At 32.3% G+C, this 23,330-nt stretch overlaps 2 protein-coding genes across 2 annotated transcripts in view; both read right to left on the reverse strand.

Moving 5' to 3' along the window:
* LOC146936010 (uncharacterized) overlaps positions 1-23,330 on the reverse strand; it is a 97,873-nt gene that overhangs the window by 38,181 nt on the left and 36,362 nt on the right. The gene's annotated exons all lie outside the window — the stretch shown is intronic.
* Positions 119-2,672, reverse strand: LOC146936013 (uncharacterized). The gene has a single exon (XM_085751037.1). It carries the CDS (start codon positions 2,656-2,658, stop codon positions 340-342), a length of 2,319 nt encoding a protein of 772 aa, XP_085607163.1. The 5' UTR covers positions 2,659-2,672; the 3' UTR covers positions 119-339.

The following is a 23,330-nucleotide window of genomic DNA, read 5'->3' on the forward strand; positions in this document are numbered from 1 at the left end:
CTCACTCCATGCAATGTTGTTTATGAGTGTGTGATGAGCAATTCGGCGAGAATCATATTGCATTCATGTAAACAGCATTCTCTGTCTAGAATGTTTTGTCCAAACACCAAAAGCAGTCTAGAAGAAAGTGATTCCACATGCATAAAATTGATTGACATACTCAAATTTAATGACATCGTTATCAAAAAGGAAAGTAGTTAGATACATAGCCAACATAGACTGAGTTCAACATAACAATCTATTAGAAGGAAAAACATCAAAAATTCATCCGACTCCTAATCATTTTTTCTTAATATCTTCTCAACTCAATTAATTTTGCATCAAGATTCTAACTTCCTATCAAAATAATGCCCTAATATTAAGATACATTTCACCTAGCTGCTGGTATGCCACATCGGAAGCTATACCGTCCATTTCGTTTATCTGCGTTATTGCCACTTCCCTATCCATGGGCTCCATTTCCTCTAGCTGCTCTCTTGCCATTTTGCAATCCATATCCATCAAGCGAAGATGGTGGATCAACTTGTGATATTCATCAAGATTGGTGTGGGAGACACCAAAATCCTTCATCTGAGTCAATAACTCGAGAGCACCATCAAATTTCTCTAGCTCGCAATATCCAACAATGAGTGTATGGTACAGCAAAGTAATGATTAACTTACAATCCTGCTTTTTGGCTTCTTCCAAGATCTTCCTGATATGTAGCATGCCTTTTGAATGTGTCAAACCAAACATAAGAGGATTACAAATGTAAAAACCCATACTTTCCAATAGCATCACCATCTCCAAAACCTGTCCGACTTCCCCAGCTTTAACATAGGCAGTAACAATTATACTGATATTGTATATTGAAGGATGTATACTGTCTGCAATCATTTTAAGGATCAACTGCTTGGCTGTTTCGAAATCTTGAAACCCACACAAGGCTCCGAAAACATGTGTAAAGAGCATGAGTTTAAACAATTTTTCCCGGTCGTCCACTTCCTTAGGGATATCATTCAACATCTTGAAAGCCAAATGTACAGTTTCTTTTTTTAAACATAGCATTTTGATCATATTAAGTGGTAACAACATTCTTAACTTCAGCGGCCAGTTTGGGTTTGTTTTGCGTCTCTCATTTGCAGCCAGAAAGAGAGCATAGGCTTCTTTAATCATATTTCTTTTAAAAAAGCAATATAACACGTCACCAAGTATCTCGCCGTCATCGGGAAGGATGGTTTCTGGATGAAGCAGCATCTTTTGACACATAGAAGCGGCTTGGTGGATCATATCAGTGGTACACTTTGTGGTCAAAAAAGCTTGCAGCGTATGGATATATGTATCTTGATTCGGCACGCATTGAAATGCCTCAAATTTATGAAAAACTTCGAGTCCGGTCTTTCCTTGGCACAACATCAATCCAAAGGAGTGTAGGAGTTGATTGAGAATCCTGGTGCTAAGAAGGTCAGTCTGATAGTGGCCAATATGCTTAAGCAATTCCCACAGAAAAAATATGTCGTTCTTCCTTAGATGAATATTATCATCAGTGGAACCACGGCATATTTCTGAAACAAGGGATTCCAGAACAGGGGTAGTGATGAGATCTTGATAAGTGTCCCTCCTCATCCAAGCCCACTTTATAAAGTGGATAAGATTATGAGGCGAAACCTTTGGGGTTTCAATTAATTTAGTTTGTGAGGAGGTTTCAATAACTTTGAGTACAAAATGGTGCAGTTGCTGACGCATAGTGTTAAAGTCCGTCAAATTAACATTTGCGCACACACAACCATAGTAATGCGGACGAGGAATACCACCAAGAAATGTAAGCTCAGTCTGGAAATCTTTGGGTGCGGTGAAATCGTCGTCTATGTCTTCATCAGGACTAGGAGTAAGAAGAAGGTGGGTGTAGTTGTGACAGATAGAAGCTGCTTCATCGTGATGGAACAGCAGCATCTTCTGACAGATAGAAGCTGCTTGATGGATCATATGAGTACTACAGGTTGTGGTCAAAAGAGCTTGGAGAGTAAAGTAATATGTATCGTGATTTGGCACACACTGAAAGGCCTCAAACATGTGAAAAACTTCAAGTGCAGCTTTACCTTGTCGCCCCATAATTGAGAAGGATTGTATGAGTGTATTGAGAATACGGGCATTAAGAACGCCGCAGCCGGTATGGTGATGATGGCGGCCAATACGCTTGAGCAAGTCCCACAGAAAAAGTATGTCGTTCTTTCTAGGTGGTGTAGGAACAGTAGAGCATATTGATGAAACAAGGGATTCAAGAACAGGGGTAGTGATGAGGTCCTTGTTATTCTTCCAAACCAACTTTATAAAGTTGATAAGATTATGAGGTTGAACCTTTGGGGCTTCAATAAATTTAGTTTGACAAGAGGTTTCAATAACTTTAAGTGCAAAGTGTTGTTGTTGATGTTGTAGAGTAGTGAATTGAATGGAATTAAGATCTGAATAAATTTGGTGGCCACGCTCATTAGGAGCAGCATTACTAAGAAGACTCATCACTTTCTGAAAATCATCTTCGGAATTTGATGAATTACAATAAGTGGATGAAGATAATTGACCTATTCGCAAGTTAGAGAAAAAAACCTTTATTCCTGAGGAAGAAGAAGAAGAAGAAGATCTAATGATGCAATTCCTGCCATGTCTTGCAAACGCCATCATAAAGTGGTGAGTGAGAGAGACGAGCGGCTAGGTTTTGTTTTTGTTTGATGTTTGGCTTTCACAGTTACACTATTCTTATTTTAATTAGCTCTATTCTTATTTTATTTTTTTGTCAAAAGCCCTATTCTTATTTCTGTAAACTATGATACGGATGATTTAAACAAAACAGTAATCAATACATGTGTGTGTATATATATAGACTTTCAACATATCAGTGTAACTCAATTGGCAACTATAAGGACATTATGTGTAGGGATCGAGGTTTGAACCCCGGACTCCCCACTTCTCCACGCATAATATGTGTGGATCACCAGGCTACTTGAAAAAAAAAATAGACTTCCAAGGTGAATGTCCCCCTCTCACATTTCTTTCACCTATTTTAAAGATCCAACAAATCAGTAATCAATAAAAATCCACCTATTTAAGCAAGTAAATTATATGGTGCATCCAAAAATTTAAGTGTACTGGTACACCAAATCCTTAAGTTAATAATTGTAGATTTATTTTTTGAAGAAAAAAATTATTTTTTATCATCTATAATTATAATAACTAAATCTTATTTACCAAAAACATCGACAAAATAAAATAAATTTTTTCTGAACTTTTATTACTTATAATAGAGAACTTTGATTATTTCTTGCAATAAATTGTAAAAAAAATTAGTATAATAAAAACAATGAAATGATGTTTTTTATATAATGATATTTTCTAAAATATAAATATCAACAAATAGCTTTTTATTTTGTAAAAATGATAGTTAATTTATAGATTTTTGAAGCAAGAACACACTCGTACACCATAATTTGCAAATGTAGCGTAAAAGTTCCCCGTTTTAGTATCAATTTTTTTATTTTTATTTTTAACTATCACCATTTGTTAAAAAAAAAACTTCTCGTCGTGCTGTTAATTATTTCATCTCTCTAAAAAACACAAACACTCTCTCTGCTTCCTTCTACAAATCCTAGCGGACAGACTCATGCATGGCCTCCCTTTGGCGCTCTAGAGCTTCAGTTGGTTGTGAAATTAGCACCATCTTTCTCCTCTATTTTTAATCTATATTTCTACTTGATTCGCCGTTAAAAAACAAAGTTGTTTTCAACTTCTGCCTCTGATACCCCGTTTTCGAGTTCCAACAATCTCCAATCATTCATTGAGTATTGGATCTATGATATGAGTTAGTTTATTTCGAGATTTGATCACATACCCATCGACCACCGCACCTGAATTCATCTCTCAAAGGCGCCTCCGCAGTTATGAATTTTTTCATGAAATTCCTCATATTATTCTTTTTCTAAGTTGAGTTATGAAATTAGTTCTAAGTTTTCTACCAAGTGATACTACATCGATAAAGACAAGCATTATAAATATAAATACAAGCATTAAACAGAAAATAGATAATTACAAAGTAGCAATATAAATATAAATACATACTCAGAAAAGAAACTTAGAAACAGTGAATCAATTTTGTTGTTAATATATCTCACTTTAGTTTGTTCAAAAAAAACATATTTTTCTAAGTGGTTTTATGGATTTTTTTTCTTCTCATGTGATGTGTGTAGGATGTAGGAAGCAGAAAGTTGTAGATAATGATTAGTTTATACTCTCATGTGGTGTTAAGTTGTAGATAAGGTCTGTAACAATGCATCTTGGCTTTGTTCACTGTTGATCTGGATTGGGTGCAGTCTCTGATCAATTAGATACAAATTCCTTTCTCAACACCCTCTGAATATTCTGAGAATCAAAGTGCAGTGACACTTAGTCACAACTCGGGGCTGCATTTTGGCAAAGAGAAGGTTCACAACATGGTCGAGAGCACTTCACCATTTTGATGAGGTCAATGAAGGTTGATGGTATGAAAGGAAGATAAAAATACTTCTTAAATGCCAAGGAAAATGTTAACTTCTAGCTCTTTGAAGCTTCACATATAAACTTTAGGGCACGTTCTAGGATGCGATGCGACTAGCTTCACATATAAATTCAATCATTACCCGTTCCCCAATTTCAAGATTTAATTCCTATGTTTCATCAATTTAAAAAACCCTAGAATTCCGTATTTGAATTCAGAATGATTCTTCACAGCCATTGATCAATAGTTTGTAAACCACCATTGGATCAATTGGTGAATAATATTCATGAGTGGAGTATGAATGAAGGCATTGGATCTATTAGAGATAATGTTCAAAGGGGCTGCACATCCCACGACTTCCTTCTTCAATTTTGCGATGCACCAATTTTCTTTTTTTGATTCTGTAATCTTCTGAAATAGAATAGATTTTTCGATTCTTCAGCGATTTTGATTTTCTATCCTTTGAAGGTGGGAATAAACATGTGATAAAAATACTTCTTAAATGCGAATAAAAAATACTTTGTGTTTTATGCAATTTCCTCATTTGGGTTATTTTTTATGCGATTCAAATGCTTGTCGCTTTTGTCCGTGATTTCCTTTGGTCTCTTTTGTTCCCTTTGTTTGTTTATTGTTGTTTTCATAGCTTTGTTTGACTGGTTTTTTATGTTCCTTTTGGTACCAATATTTTTAAGGGTGTTCATGAGTTGGCTCAACCCGAAAAATCCAGTCAAACCCATCAAAAAAAAACTCAAAAAAGTTGGTTGGGTTCGGTAATTGAGTGATTATGGTTTTAAAAATGAAAAACCCATAAAAAATAACTGGTTTTGGGTAAAACCAGACTCAAACACAATAACGTCAATTACCCAATAATGCCTACATTTTTTTTTGAAGAATATAATGCCTACATTTTTGTTATTTTCATTGGAAAAAAGGAGAATACAAAATATTTTGGTCATTTTCACAAAAAAAATGGTCATAAATCAAGTCTAATTTCCCATATTGAAACAAAGGATATATTGAAAATAAAAACATGCTAGAGTTATAGATTTAGATGTTGCACTTTTTGGTTATTTTAATGCTAATGCAATTTTAGTTTGTTACAACTATTTTATGATGAAATTTTCCCTAAAAAACTATTTTATGATGAAATTTATTATTTGATATCATCATTTATTATTTTTATACATTAAAATATAGTAAAAATAAGTCACACAATTTGGGTAACTCACTACCGAACTCAAACGGAAAATTAGTGGGTTTGCCCAAACCAACCCAATAATATAATGAATGGTTATTTTACCTCATCAAAACTGAAGTATCATATATAGTTCGGGTCTTAGGTTTGACCAAATCCAACTCAAACCGACCGACGTACACCCGTAAATATTATACTTGTTTTGTCTCGTAGTATATATCTCACATGATAGACTCAAAAAAAAAAAATCACGTCGTGCAAACATACATACAAAAGCGAGACAATAGATCATAGAGGCTTTTGGAATGGTGTTAGTCTTTTATTTGCAAAAGAGCTGCAATATAATATGATAAACTTGATACTACATTAAGTAATTCAAAGTCAGTGTTGCAACTTTTAGCTCAAATTCAAAATGCCCTTAAAAAACCCAATATTTAGTTCAAAAAGCTTAGAAGTTAGAACAATGCCTTATAACAATTAACAAGGCCTTCAAATTGGAAAAAACTTATAATAATGTCTTTAACATAACTTGATATATCATGTTATTCATTTAGCATAATCTTTCATGTCATTTAGCACAATCTTCCCCTCTTTTCTTAGCGAGACAAATTTAAAAATAAAATAAAATAAAATTATTGTAGACAAAACTTTGTTTGACACATTTAATATATTTGGTTATAATTTATTACAACACTCGGATAAGTTACATGAACATGTTTAATTTATACAAAACCACTAGCTTACAATTAGCTGTAACACCATCTTCAAATGTGGTTATGCAATCAATAAGATCACAAACACCTCCATTTAGACCTCAAAGATATATTCAACTTCTTGAAAGTGGTCCGTTCACAGAGCCAAGACAAATGACGCTCAATCCCATATTCAAGAAACCACCATCTACATAGATTTTTTTTCATTTTAACTATCTAAGTAAATTTTGTTTTACGTATACCATTGGTACCATTTTTGTGTATATTATGGTAACATGTTCGCACATTGTTGATTTTTTTTCCATAAAGTTTGGTACCCGATGATACACTATTGGTGCAATAAATAAGCAGTAGTTTATCGATATTTTGTTTTGGTACTTATTTTTGGAGGTTACATTTTGGATAATTCTGTAGTCGTTCAATTTAGGATAGTATTGTGGTTCAATTTGGATATTAAGTCTTCCTTTTTTTAAGTTCTACAATGATTTTGGTTTTTTTTTATGATAAGGGCTTAATTTTTATTTTTTTTGAACAAATCAAGAATGGAATATATTAATTGCTCAAAGGTAGAGTGATTCACCCCGCACAAGGTGTGTTAAAAGTGATGAATCACCCAATGTCTGTTACAAACCACATGCACCTAACAAAGATGCCACCATCAAAAGTAAAAATAAAAAGACCTAAACCTAGACCTAATATGTAACAAAAAAATAAAGACCTAGACCTAATATTTTGTGTTGGACTAATTTGGAACTTACTACAAGTTTTTCTTGTTTGGTGAACATTCTAGTACCCTAAATTTTGTAGGTTTCGTACCCATCATTTAACATCATTAGTTTAGTGACCCAGCGTTGCCCGGATTAGTCATATTAGATATTAAATAAGGTTGTAATTATGGGCACATCATTTCAAATTTGTTTATGGACACATCTATAAACAAATTTGAAATGATTTAAAGTTAGAAATATAAATCATTAACAAACATACCATATTAATGTTAAAATCTTTTAACCAAGAAATGTTGATTTTAGTTTTCCAACTAAATAAGCTATCTAAACTTGGAATACAAAAGTACTAACTAATAAGTAGTATGTATAAATAAAATACAATAATATAATAATTGAAAGGAATAGTTTTGTGATTTTTTTTCTGCCCCTATCACCAAAAAAAAATGATATGTCTGCCCCTAATTGAAAATTATTGTTGCAAATACCCTTGTTCTCCTTTTAACTTGGCGAACATGTCATTTTTTCAACCACAGATCTGAGTGAGCTCTACCTTTAATTTGGCGAGCAACATTATTTTAAGTTTTTTCCATGTTTGCTAATTCAATTGGCGAGCACACCAATGTTTTATTTCACAATTCCCTTGTTCAATATATAAATAAAGAGCAGGAAAGGAATAGCAAGAAATAAAGAAAAATTAGAAAGGCATGTTCACATTTTAAAAAAAAAAAATGGCCTTGCTTGTCATTTCAAGTGAATAGCAAGAAAAAATAGTTAAAAAATTATGTATGAAACAATAATGGCATGGTCGCCATTTTTAATATGGAACATTGGAAAAAAAAATTAATGTGCTTGCCATTTGAAATAAAGAACAAGAAAACAACTTAAACAATTCATGCTCGCCAGCTTTGAAATAAAGAACAAGAAAAAAACTTAAACAATTCATGCTCGCCAACTTAAATTAAGAACGCACAGAGTTGTACAGAGAAAGCCTGCAAGCTTGCAGATGATGGTTGAAAAAATGACATGTTCGCCAAATTAAAAGAAGAACAAGGGCATTTACAACAATAATTTTCAACTAGGGGCAGACATATCATTTTTTTTGGTGATAGGGGCAGGAAAAAAAAAAATTCTAGTTTTGTCGATAAAACTAAATCCCAACTATTGTATCAAAAGACAAATGCTACTTATCTTGCTATATTAAATTTTCAAATACTTCTTTATATACAACATTAATTGTTGTATTCAAAAGGAAATCATCACTATTTGCAATAAATATCCTCAACCTTGCTTACTTTTAACCCTTGAAACAACAACATATAGTTGTACACATGTTGAGTATGAAGTTTTCAATCACTTGTTGGAACTTTTAGCACCGTCTTTCTTCACCCTCCATTTTAATAACCTTTCTGAGTTTGTTGGTAGATAATTTTTCATCACCACAAAATTCACCAACAAACTTAGCCTACGCAATGTCATCACTTTGAGATGACAAAGGGTTCTATGAGTTTGAATGCATAAAAACGAACAATTGAATCATCAACCAGCTCCACAGTGGTCATATCCTTAAAAAATAGTCTATAATCATGGCAAGCTAGTTTAAATTTATAGTTGTTCTCACAAGATGAGATGTTTGTTGTCTCATAACACATTTCTTCAACCAATATAAATTGATATTTTGCAACTTTGTTACTCCACATAGTGCATAGAATTTTGTTCCTCTAAAATATTAGAAACAACAAAAGTCAGCAAAAATTGTGAATAATAACACATAACAAATGTTCTACAAACAATAATAATACATAACAACAAATAAAAATCACAAAGATTAATTATCATATAAAAATAAATTTAGATCATGCATGTAAAATCATATTAGTTTGTAAAAGTTAATCAAGAAAAAGAACTGATGCATACTTTTTTTTTTTTTTTGAAATAAGAACTGATGCATACTTTTTCATCCATGTAAACCATATTGATTAAATCAATCTTGTCTCGATCTTTGAAGTTAAACATTCTCCACATTCTAATGATTATAATCTTGAATCTCCATACTTTATATTTATTATTGGTGGTTGTGCTATCAATACGGTCAAATTTTGTAGCCATAATTTATGGAAAAGAAAATTAAAAAACAGAATGATGAAATTTATGATTTGGTTAGTTAGAAATCAAAATTGAATGAAGGTATTGTAAGTGTGTATGTAAACATCATTAGAAGTTTTTAAGATGCTTTTTGAAAAATTGTCTTCAAGAAAAAAATAACAAAAAGATAAAAACGGTTTAGGTTTTTTTTTTTTTTTAGAGAAACAAGGTTTAGGGTTTGCTATATATAGCCGAGTTTGCATGGAAATTAGGGTAGCCAAGTTTGCATGGACATTAGGGTATTCTGTTTGTAAACGTATTAAATAAGTGTACAACAACTTGTCAAAAAAAAAGTCTACAGAAACAATAGATATATACAAACGATGACACAACAGGATATGAATGAAAAGCTCATCAGTGAGGAGAAATATTAGGGATTGCTGCATTTTAGATGGAATTTGTTAGGTTAAATTGCTGCTAACCTAATGCAGCATTTTAGAGGGAAATTATTAGGTTAAGTTACTGCAGACCTAATAAAATTAATAAATAAGGATATTAATGTTTTTTATATTTTGTTATTTTAAAGTAAATTTAAATTTTGAATTAATTTTTCTTATTAGTATCAATATCCTACAAAGAGTAATGCTAACAACGCTCTCTTTTGAACACTCTCTCTAATACTCACTCTCTTATTGGTTTAAATTATTGTGGGTCTACAGTTTGAAAATTGAACCAACACAAAGTAGTGGGGCATGCATTGATTCCACTCAATAAAAGAGTGAGGGGGCGTTTGTTTCACCTCTACAAACTAAATTCCCTGGAATCTAAGATGGGAATTATTTATTCCTATGTTTGGTACAGATGCACGTAGAAAAGTTCCAAGGAATAAATCATTCCCAGGAACATTATTTCCTCTATTTTACTCTCTTTTTATTCCAGCATAAAAGGATGGGTATGATCTATTCCCAGCGGTTATCACAAGTTGTTTTTCTAAAGTTCATTTCTACCCTTAAGTAACTGCAAGCCATACCCACTACGAGCACCATGTCTCTAGACACAATGTCTTCACGTTTTTTTAATTTCTGCAGTTAAACACTCTTGTTTTATAAGCTTAAATAATTTTCATTACTTGATTTTATTGATTGAATGTTGATAGATGGTGCAATTATTTATTTAGTTATGACTCAAGGTATTGCTTAAAAAATACTCATGCTATTGTAATTGCTTTAATAAAAAAGTAGACAGAGATGAAATATGTATGATAAACTAAAATTGTCAAACGCAATGGCCAGTAATTGATTCAGGAAAAGAGAAATACAAGGGCCAATAATAATTTAGAAAAATTAGCACACATCTAGTATATTTTACACAATAAGGGGTATTTTAATAATTGCATCATTTCCTTAAAAAAGAATCCCTGGGAATTCAATTCAACAACCAAACACTTTTTTCAAACTTTCCTAGGAATAACTTTTCCACTGTTATAATCCCAGGAAAGTTAATCCTGGGAATACATTTTGATTCCCTAAAACAAACACCCCCTGAGTGTTTGAAAGAATGTTGAAGAGTGAGTGTTGCTAAACTTCATAATATGAAAGAATTCTCCTAATTCATGTTGGTTGAATTCTCCTATAGATCAATTTCTGAAACTGTAGAAAGTTAAAGAGTCTTTTAGAGCTGAGAAACATGTACTAAATGATAATAGAATTACGAATTCACTAAACTCTCAACTCAAGGAACATGATAACAAAATTTATTTATAAATATCGGACACACATTTCTAAAATATGGTTTGTTTAATACACTTTTTAGCAAGTAACTTCAATTGTTTGTCTATAACCAATATTTTGTCAAGAAGGTGACAGGTGACATGACCATAAGATCATCTTCAAATTTGTATTTCTAAAATCAGCGGCGAAGCTAGCACAATATTTACAAAGAGGCAAATAATAAAATATATTTTAAAAACTAATATATTAAACTAAATTATCAATGAGTAAAATAAATTTATAATAATTTTTACTTGTATTTAATGAAATGACAGTGAAGAAACTAAAATCTAACAATAATTATTTATAAAAGTTGAGCTCAATGAAGTTTTAAGAAATCAAATTTATCTATAATTGACACAATAAACTAAATAGATTATCAATAGTTTATTAACATCATCGCTCTTTAAACCAAAAAAATTGTTTAATATATTATCATCATCATCATCATCATCATAGGAGAGTTTAAATAGGATGTGTTTATGAATAGAATCATATAGAAATTTGAAACTATGTAATAATATGAAATTATGTATGTAAATTCTACAAATAAACTTATCATTTTAAGACTATAAACTTTGTTGCATTTGCAAGTTTGCAAACCATCCTACATATGTGTCTCCTACTTTCGAGGAGTATGACAACAATGAGTAAATAAGCATCCCCACCAAAATTGTAAAATCTTACAATTACCCTCAAAATTCGAAAAAAGGCAAATACATTTTTCAAGTGAAGAAAAATATAAATAATGTAAACTGATTTTTTTAATTTGATTTGGTTATGATCACAGCCAAAGAGGACTCAAGTGAAGAAAACAGCTGCTCATGATGAGGTGCCTTCATCACAATCACAACCTCAACAATTAGCTCTAAGACCATCTTCAAATGTGGTTATGCAATCAATAACACCACAAACACCTCCATTTAGACCTCAAAGATATATTCAACTTCCTGAAAGTGGTCCCTTCACAGAGCCAAGACAAATGATGCTCAATCCCAGATTCAAGAAACCACCATCTACATAGATTTTTCATTTTAACTATCTACGTAATTTTGTTTTAGGCATACCATTTTTGTGTATATTATTCTTATGGTAACATGTTCGCACATTGTTTCCCTCAAAAAAAAAAAATGTTCGCGCATTGTTGATTTTTTTTTCTTCGTAAAGTTTGGTACCCGATGATACACTATTGGTGCAATAACGAGTAGTTTATAGATCTTTTGTTTTGGTACATGTTGGTGCTTATTTTTGGAGGCCACATTTTGGATCATTTTAGAGTCGTTCAATGAAGGATAGTATTGTAGTTCAATTTGGATATTAATTCTTCCTTTTTTTATGTTCTACATTAATGATTTTGAATTTCTTTTAGCAAAATGTTAACAAGTGCCCTTGGGGCACTTGTTAAAAAGTTTAAAAAGGAAATTTTATCTTGGGAATGATGTATTCAACACAAGTTTAAAAAGTAATTTTTTTTTGATCAAGTAGCCCAAACCCAATGGCTAGATTCACACACATTATGTGTGGAGAAGTGGGGAATCCAGGGTTCGAACCCCGGCGCCTGCACAAATTATCCCTGGTAGCTACCAACTGAGCTACACTTACAGGACGTTTAAAAAGTAATTTTATCTACATAAAACTTGTAAATTATTTCTATATTTAAATCCTTAACTAGTGACCTAAGGGCATTGGTTAACAAAACCCTTTTTTTATGACAGCGACTAAATTTTTCTTTTTAATTATTGCGAGGGACTAAATTGTCTCTTTTGCATTATTGTCAGGGACTAAATTGTCTCTTTTTAATTATTTGTCGGGGACTTAATTGTCCCCTTTTAAGTGATATGACAAGTTGGACTCACATTTGATGAGTCAACATATATGTCAACAAAAAACATCTCTTTTTTTGGTATCGATTCACATTTGGACTAAATTGTCCCGATTTATTTTTTTAGGGACTAAAAAAGGTTTGTTTTTCTAAAAGATTAAATTGGGTCTTTTAAAATATCTTACGGACGAAAACGAATCTTTACTCTTTTAATTAGTAAGACCATCCACAACAGAGCACCCCATATTGGGTGCTTAAGTGGGTCTCCTATGTCCACATCACCAATTTTACGGTAATACTTAATTAGCACCAATTTTCTCCAACTCAGCACCTCAAAAGAAATTATTAACCTTAATTGTCCCCTTTTAAGTGATATGACAAGTTGGACTCACATTTGATGAGTCAACATATATGTCAACAAAAAACATCTCTTTTTTTGGTATCGATTCACATTTGGACTAAATTGTCCCGATTTATTTTTTTAGGGACTAAAAAAGGTTTGTTTTTCTAAAAGATTAAATTGGGTCTTTTAAAATATCTTACGGACGAAAACGAATCTTTACTCTTTTAATTAGTAAGACCATCCACAACAGAGCACCCCATATTGGGTGCTTAAGTGGGTCTCCTATGTCCACATCACCAATTTTACAGTAATACTTAATTAGCACCAATTTTCTCCAACTCAGCACCTCAAAAGAAATTATTAACCTTAATTGTCCCCTTTTAAGTGATATGACAAGTTGGACTCACATTTGATGAGTCAACATATATGTCAACAAAAAACATCTCTTTTTTTGGTATCGATTCACATTTGGACTAAATTGTCCCGATTTATTTTTTGTGGGACTAAAAAAGGTTTGTTTTTCTAAAAGATTAAATTGGGTCTTTTAAAATATCTTACGGACGAAAACGAATCTTTACTCTTTTAATTAGTAAGACCATCCACAACAGAGCACCCCATATTGGGTTCTTAAGTGGGTCTCCTATGTCCACATCACCAATTTTACGGTAATACTTAATAAGCACCAATTTTCTCCAACCCAACACCTCAAAAGAAATTATTAAATAGGTCCCACAAATAACTCTATATCATTACAGAGTTATTTGAATTCAGCCTTAACTATTTGAAGGAATGTGTAAATTGGGTTACAAACGCAACATCAATGAGTGTTGTGTTGTGTGATAGGGAAGAGAGTCAGAAGAATGAATCATGGAGTGATTTTGGTGACTCACTTTCTCTCACTGTTTGTCCAATGGAGTCTTTTTTTATTTTTGTTTTTTGGTTTCCAAATTCGACTTGTTCTTTATCTGATTCTCAAGGGAGATCGATTCATTATATTGACATCGCGCTCATTCATTCTCAACCGGTCGGAAAATATTTGTGGAGTTCGTCGTCGTTCTCATTCATTCTGAACCGGTTGAAAAACGTGTGTGGAGTTCGTCGTCGTCACAGGTGATGACTTTCTTTTGTTCGTTTATCTCATGGTTTTGATTTTGTGCGTTTGGTTAATTTCGTTTTTAGAATTTAAAATGTCGAATTTGGTTTATATGATTATAGGCCACAACTTCTAGAGAAAAAGGTTTCAATTTTATATGAACATGAGTCATTAATATTCAACTTAAATAATAAATGTAACTTTGTGGCGGTTATTTTAGTTGGGGAAATTGAGAGACATACAAAGTCTAATATTGAGCCTAAATACTGTTTTTTAGTGAAATTTAAAATTGGGACTCTTTTGTAAAAACAAAAACAAAACAAAAACTTGGTTGATAGTATAACAGAAAACGTTGCCCATTGTGAATTTGAAAGCTTCGTATCAAAGTAACCAGTGGAAGTCAGTAACACATTTCACAAACATCCTCCTCCTAACAATTTCTTTCACCATCACCCTTCACTATTCCTCCTCTCAATGAATAATAACTAAGAACCAAAGTTTCACATGTCATATACTACTCATCCTCCTCCTACTCCCTATTTTTTGTGTCCATTCCCGCCACTGCCACCGTTTCATCACCTTTCACCCTTCTTCACAATGGTCAACCAAGAGTCACATCCTCCCCTTCCATATTTTTCATTCCCGCCCATGCCACCACTCTTCACAATGGATGCAATGGATACAAAAAGATCCATGTTTTTGCTTCAGGTTCAATCTTCTCCACACTTTTTTCTTTAATTTTTTGTTTCATTATTTCACTAATCTGCTTGTGTGGTGTGCAGTTTATGGTTGATAAAGCATTTGTTCCGTTGCAAGAAGAACAACACAAAAGAGAAAATGTTATTAAAAACGTCAAATTGGTAGTTATTCGCTCCAATCTTTTTTTTATATATGTTCTTTCAATTCTTTTTTACCATTTAAGTTACTTCTTTGCTTAATGCGTAAATTCGTATACATTATGATTTTTATTTATTTTCTTTAAAGGTTTATGTATATATTTGTTTGTAAAATTATGTTTTTTTTATATATGTTCTTTCAATCCTTTGTTACCATTTAAGTTACTTCTTTGCGTAATGCGTAAATTCGTATACATTATGAATATTAATTATTTTCTTTAAAGGTTTATGTATATATTTGTTTGTAAAATCTTAATTACTAAAGCTTAACCCTTCAAGCTATTGTTGCCCTAATATTTTCCCCCCATTTTTCCCTCTACTTTTCTGAGCCATTGGATCTTCCACATTTAGGCGCCATTCAATTTTAGCCATTGATCATCTTACTTAATGCCAGCCGAATTTTGTTATCAAGTTTGCTATAATTTTGGCCAACCGAATCCTTATTTTTTAACCTAACAAATTTCATTCCTATCCTCCTTTTTTTTTAATCAAATATTTTTCATTCCTATCCTCCTTTTTTTTTTAATCAAATATTTTCTACACTTTTAGGTTTGCAATTATTTAACATAACAAATTCCATCTAAAAAAATGCATCGCATCAATTTATTCCTATCCTCTTGCCTTTTTTTTTATGAAGCAAATATCTTAATTACTAAAGCTTAACCCTTCAAGCTATTGTTGCCCTAATATCCCCCCCCATTTTTCCCTCCACTTTTCTGAGCCATTGGATCTTGCACATTTAGGCGCCATTCAATTTTAGCCATTGATCATCTTACTTAATGCCAGCCGAATTTTGTTATCAAGTTTGCTATAATTTTGGCCAGCCGAATCCTTATTTTTTAACCTAACAAATTTCATTCCTATCCTCCTTTTTTTTAATCAAATATTTTCTACACTTTTAGGTGTGCAATTATTTAATATAACAAATTCCATCTAAAAAAATGCATCGCATCAATTTTATTCCTATTCTCTTGCCTTTTTTTTTATGAAGCAAATATTTTCTACCCTAACTTACTAAAGCTTAACCCCTCAAGCTATTGTTGCTCTAATATTTTCCCCCAATTTTTCCCTTCACTTTTCTGAGCCATTGGATCTTGCACATTTAGGCGTCATTCAATTTTAGCCATTGATCATCTTACTTAATGCCAGCCGATTTTTTTTTATCAAGTTTGCTATAATTTTGGCCAGCCAAATCCTTATTTTTTTAACCTAACAAATTTCATTCCTATCCTCCTTTTTTTTTTTTTTTTGAATCAAATATTTTCTACACTTTTAGGTTTGCAATTATTTAACATAACAAATTCCATCTAAAAAAATGCATCGCACGAATTTCATGCCCACCAATTTCATGCCTTTTTTATCCTTATTTATTAATTTTATTAGGTCTGCAGCAACTTAACCTAATAATTTCCCTCTAAAATTCTGCATTAGAGTAGCAACAATTTAACCTAACTAATTCCATCTAAAATGCAGCGCACCAATTTAAACTAACAAATTCCTTCTAAAATGCAGCAATCCCTAATATTTCTCCTCACTGATAAGCTTTTTATTCATATCTTGTTGTGTCATCGTTTGTATATATATCTATTGTTTCTGTAGACTTTTTTTTTTGACAAGTTGTTGTACACTTATTAATGATATTTTTTTTTGTTACAATTATTAATGATATATTTGTACTATATTTATAAACAATAGAGGATTGTAGGCTGACTTTTGTTATTCAAACTATACCTTAAACAATTTTGTTTGTTACATTTGAAAGGACGGCTATGTGAATGCCCGTCTTTCCACACGTTGACATAATGTAAATCAATATTTTTCTAAATTAAAAATAAATCAAATTATTACGTGGTATATCCCGTGAAAATAAAACTATCACATACCTCCCTAAAAACAAAAGAAACAAAAAACTAGCACATTCCTTAAAAAAAACAAAAAAAAAAAAAAACTATCACATGCTTGAAAAATTCTATAAAAATCCTAACGAATCTTTTTCATTTTTATAAAGGAACGAAAATCCTAATATATATATATATATATATATATATATATATATATATATATATATATATATATATATATGGGTTATGATAGAAGACACCTTTTATGAAGGTGTCTTTTATCAAGTTACTCTGTGAGCATTTGCGAAAAGACACCAAGTTACTTTTATGAAGGTGTCTTTTAGCAAAGTTATAACTAAAAAGTGAAAATCACACCTTAAGGTGTGACTTGTTAAAAGACACCACCAAAGAGGTGAACAGGTGTTATAACTAAAAAGTGAAAATCACACCTTAAGGTGTGACTTGTTAAAAGACACCACCAAAGAGGTGAACGGGTGAGAATGAGAAAGAGTGCATGTGAGTGTTTATTGCAGTGTTTTAATCTCAGACGTTGCTTTTAATCTAATGGCTCTAATTTATTCTTATCATTCTCACATATAAAAGTCATTCTCATGTGATATGCTCCCTATATATATATATATGTATATAAATGTTAGATATTCTCCAATCAACCTTAATTAACCCTAATCCCGCCCTTTTTGGCGGGTCTAAATATATATTTTTTTTAAATTGTTTTGCAAGGAATTGAACCAACTACCCATAACAACACCTTAGAGCTTTTACCACTAGACCACTAACATTTTTATTGAAATATAGTTGCTTCTAAAATGGATATGTAATCTTAAAGGCCTTTTTTTTTTAAGCCACTAACACTCATTTTTATTGTGTTTATTTTCATGTTTGATTAATTTCACATAATTTAATTTATGACTTTTATTCCATGTTCATTTTTGTTGATGCAAACTAATGTTATAATTTTCTTTTTTGAGATTTTGCATGTCGATCACTCACAAACATCACTTAGTTTCATTGTTTCTATTACTTTGAATGTAACTCTAAAATTAATAATATAGTCACTTTGATGCTTATATAAGAAACTCTACAAAACCCGTACATCGTACGGGTTAGAGTCTAGTTATGATTAGTAATAAACAATTACATTATGATTATTATTTATTTTCTTTGAAGGTTTATGTATAAATTTATTTGTAAAATTATGATTAGTAAAAAACAATGTTAGTCAATCCTTGATTCTTTTTAAACCACATATTAATTATCACATGCCACTCACACACAAGATGTACAAGAGGGCTAAAGGAGAACATCATACAACGGCACCGGAAATATGTGTTAGCCCCACCCAAACAACAAAAACCCGAAAAGGGGACAAAAATTACATAGGAAGAAAAACAGCAAGACACCAAGAAAGCCTTATCAAGACAATAAGACACTAAGCCATCAATTTTATTTAACAATACCTACATATAGTTTACATATTTAGATGTAGACTAATTGGTTTTAATATTATATATGTCAAATAATTAGAGGATAATAATTTTTTGTGTTCGTGCGTTTGCAAAAGTTATTTTATTTTATACATTTGTGTAAAAGAAAAATATATATAATAGAGTAGATGAAAACAAATGAGAAACAAATAAATAATTAACTTTGTTGATATTTCTCCGTCTAGTTTCAAAGTGGTGTAAATATAATTTTTCAAGAAAATAATAAAACATTACTAAATCTTTTGCGACTATTTATAAAAAAATTAATTAAGTTATTTGACAAAAGTAGAAACATAATACATAAATGTAATAAGGGTGAAAATTAAGAATCTCTTTGTATTTCTCACATATATAATGTTTATTCTCACATGACATGCATGACTCAAAGAGACTTATTTTATATATGAAGATTGATGAAAACAAATGAGAAACAAATAAATAATTAACTTTGTTGATATTTCTCCGTCTAGTTTCAAAGTGGTGTAAATATAATTTTTCGAGAAAATAATAAAACATTACTAAATATTTTGCGACTATTTATAAAAAAAATTAATTAAGTTATTTGACAAAAGTAGAAACATAATACATAAATGTAATAAGGGTGAAAATTAAGAATCTCTTTGTATTTCTAATATATATAATGTTTATTCTCACATGACATGCATGACTCAAAGAGACTTATTTTATATATGAAGATTGATGAAAATATGCATTCTTTGAAAGATATATTTGTGGTTCATGCATGTAGTTGGTGATGTTATTTGTAATTGAACTACATGACTTCAAAAGTCATATTTAATACATGAAGAAATGAGACATCTATGTATTTTTTTTGTAAGATGTATTAGTTGTTCATGCACGTAGTTTATGATTGAATTACATTACTCAAAAGTCGTGTTTATTTGATGACTTCGAGAGAAATAAATTATGTATTATTTATCTAATATTAATTTTTTTAATTTAAATTTTATGATGTATTAATTTTAGTTTTTATTTGATTAACAAAGAATGCATTCACCAAGGTTTGATAACCATCTAAAATGATTCTCTTTGATTTTTAAATAATTGATATGTATCTCATGCATGATTTTTAAATTAAATTATAATTATACATTATAATTACTCTTATTGATGTTTAATGTTTTAAGAAAATATGTATTTATAAATGGGGAATTAGTCACTTTAGTCCATGAATATGAAAGGAGTAGTCATTTTAGTCCCTGAATGCAAAGAAATTGCAAAACAGTCCCTGAATGTAGACTTTGTTGGTCAATTTCAGGGACTAAAGTGACTAACAGAGTCAACATTTAGGGACTAAATTAACTAACAGAGTCTGCATCAAGGACTAAATTGACTAACAGAGTCTACATTCAGGGACTATTTTGCAATTTATCTGCATTCAGGGACTAAAGTGACGACTCCTTTCCTATTCAGGGACTAAAGTGACTGATTCCCCATTTATAAATGTTTTTTAGTAGAATTTATTTTTTAAAAATTATTATTTCAGCTAGCCCATGACACAAAAAAATATGTGGACGGGCTAATAGGGTAGTCTGTAATATCCCGCTCGTCAGTTAATGGAATTATTAGTCAAATGTATCAGAAGTTAAGTAATGAGGAATGTTAAGTATGACGGAGGATATTGTTATGTAATATCACTCAAGTATGGACTTATGTATCAGTGTCAGGTAAACACGACTGAGACGAAGGGCATTTAAGTAATCTCGCGCAAGGGAGTATATAAGCATGTTTGGACCTAAAATATTCATTTTCCCTTTCACTTTCTCTCTCTAGGTTTTGAGAAGAAAGTTTCTCCTCCTTCTCTCTACCATATACGCCTCCCTCTTCTCCCTAAGACATCCAATCTTCCTTCAAAACATGGTTTAAGCATGAATTATGGTAGCTTAGCAAGAAAGAAACAAGAGGAAGCATGGATTTAAGCATGGTTTAGGTTGAAAGTCAAGAATCAAGAATGAAGAGGAATCTAGGGTTTGGGCTTGGACTTGGATGAAAGCAAGCAAACTTGTTTAGGTGAGTTCCATAGATAGATTACCTACCTTTGGGTTTGTATAATCTTGTGAAGAAAACACGAATTATGTTAGTTTATAAAACTAGGGTTTTGGTACCCCTTTGTATCATTTATGATCAAATATTGTTAATTGGTGCCATGCACATGATATAAGTTGTTTTTATGATGTTATGGATGATTGGAATGAATTAGAACACTTGAATTGAGGTTTTTATGCAAAATCACGTTTTCTGCAGAATTCTGCACTGCTACAGTTCGCCTGGCGGAATTTAGCTCGCCATGGCCAGCTGGGGATCAGGGCTCTCTGGAGTAGCTCGCCATTGACCTCGCCACGGCGAAAAATTTCGCCATGGCGGAGAGAATTTGGCCATGGCGAAATTGACTGCACAACATGTGTTATCAATTCGTTTCGTGGCCAGCAAGGGCTATCCGAGGCTTGATCTTGCAGTATCTTTTTAAACTATGAAACCCCTCAATTCCAAGTGCCTAATGTACAATTCCAAACAAGGTTTTAAACAAGGGAAAGGCATGGCAATTGTTAACAATGATTGATGATAAATGATACGCAAGAGTGATATGTTATGCAATATGCTCGGGTAGCTATGATTTAAGAAGGGAATGGATGTAGAGCCTCGACATAGTTGTTGAGAACTAGCAAGATAGCATGAATCCCTAAGTATGGCAAGTATAGATGAATATGAATAAAGAGGTAGTTTACTACTAATCGGATCGACCCCGGATTAGAGGTAAACGAGTATGCATGTATAGGTTAAAAACCTTTCATGAATGTTTATGCATGTTAAGACCATGATATGTATGTGTAGTTTATCACACTTAGGATCGCTTAAGGATCCGTGGTAAATGAGTAAGTAGACGTAGGTGTTCGTGTCTCTTGTTATCCACGCCAGGGGGATACGGGAGGTTCTCGACCTAAGGGGAACAGTTTAAACCGTAAGGGACCCGCACGACACCGAGGGAGTCCGATTACCTTAGCTAGGTATTTTCGGTATGTATGGGATTGTACTCGGGTTTACTCCACCCCGGGGCTCTCCGTAAAATGAATCAAGATAATGTTTGTATGTTCAACGCTAACATAATGAATGTACTTAGATACGAATATGTATGTTATGTTTATGATTATGCGAAAATGACTCCATGCACGTTTATGTTCAAGAATAAGAGCATTAGATGCTACATGATAAGTACAAGGCATGGATTAGAGCAAGTAAAGAACATGATACCGATGACGATCTTAGGTTTCCCCTAATCGTCCGGTTTAGATTAGTGTCATGATATGTTATGTTTAAGCCTCGATACGTAGAGTGTATACTTGGCAATGCGGTTTTAGATTCCGCTCAACCGCCACGACACGTATAGGAAGTGAAGCCTATAATAAGTAAGATGAATTATGACGGCCCTAGTATGCACAACCGTCTAAGTATGTAAGTCCCCACACACGTATAATCAACCGTCAGGTTGTGATGTAGACACGTGGTGACCGTAGGTTTCCCCTTGAGGTTGCCTATAACCTAGGATTTAGGGGAACTCACTGAGACATTATGTCTCATCCCAATCCTTATTTGTTTCAGTTAAGCAGGATGTTATTCAAGCTTGAAGTCGGTTGGATGTTTCAGCAAGTGTGTGCGTTCTTGTCGCTGCAGGATGCTTGGGACTTTAAGGATGTAATTATATATTTGGTTGAGATGTTTATGTTATTAATGTACAAACGTAATTTGTTGTATAATATTCATTCGAATGTAATTTTTATGTTGTATATTTTAATGTATCCAGTATTAATGTTAACGCACGTGCCAGACTTTCTAGATATGTCTGGTATGGGTGTTACAATTGGTATCAGAGAAGGTCGATTCAGATCGTGCCTTGGGTCATTAAGTTACAACAAAGGTAGTGGGACCATTGGGTTCCGGGTAAATGTTCTAGTTGTTGATGTTAGTTGAGCCTGATCAACTCAATTTAGCATTCGACGATTAGAATGGATGCCTGAGAGCTGAATAGTACCCAGGAGGAACGAAGTATGTGATGAAGAAGTTTGATCGTGTCAAAAGGTGGCCGGTGAACAAAGCAAGTAGAAGTGAAAATCCTCCGGGAATGTAAGGTATATTAAGAAGGAATGTTCCGGCAAGTTCGAGTATGAAGTTAATGATGTTTCGTATACCCGTAAGTGAAGAATTTGGAAATATCTAAGTATGATATGAAGTTTTGGTAAGAGTCGTTGCTAGAATGGAATGATATTCTGGAACGTAAGTATAAGGCTAAGAGTTAAGAAGAAGTTGACATGTGTTGATGGAGTTAGTAAGCTCACAGGGATTGAGATATGAGAACGAAAGATAAAGATTTATATGTTCAGTAAGAATAAGGTTCTAACAATGAACAAGTTGGCAGAGAGATAAGTTAAGCCGTTCTTAGCGGACGAAGTTGAAGTTTTAGGTGGAAGTTTATGTTAAGTGCTAGGATAACAAGATATCGGTTTCTAATGTGCCATGAATTGAATCGATTGATGTTAATGCTTGTCATGCAAAGGTTATAGAATTGTTTTAAGACGATCGAAAGGAATGATATGCATTGGGATACTTGAGGAAAATAAGATTTTATGAAAAATATGATTTTCTGGAAAACTAGTTTTTAGAAAATACGCCAATAGCGAAAATTGCGCTAATAGCGAAATTACTCCAGAGGATTTCGCTAATAGCGAAACTGGGGCAAAATTTTTTAGTTTTTCTAAAAACTGTCATTTCGTCTCTAGGGCCTTAGTAGCTATTGGGGGTTGTTTTCACAATCTTTTATGTAAC

Source organism: Medicago sativa, chromosome 3 (genome assembly GCF_051527215.1).
Source record: "Medicago sativa cultivar Bolivia chromosome 3, Bolivia_mono, whole genome shotgun sequence".
NCBI lineage: Eukaryota > Viridiplantae > Streptophyta > Magnoliopsida > Fabales > Fabaceae > Medicago > Medicago sativa.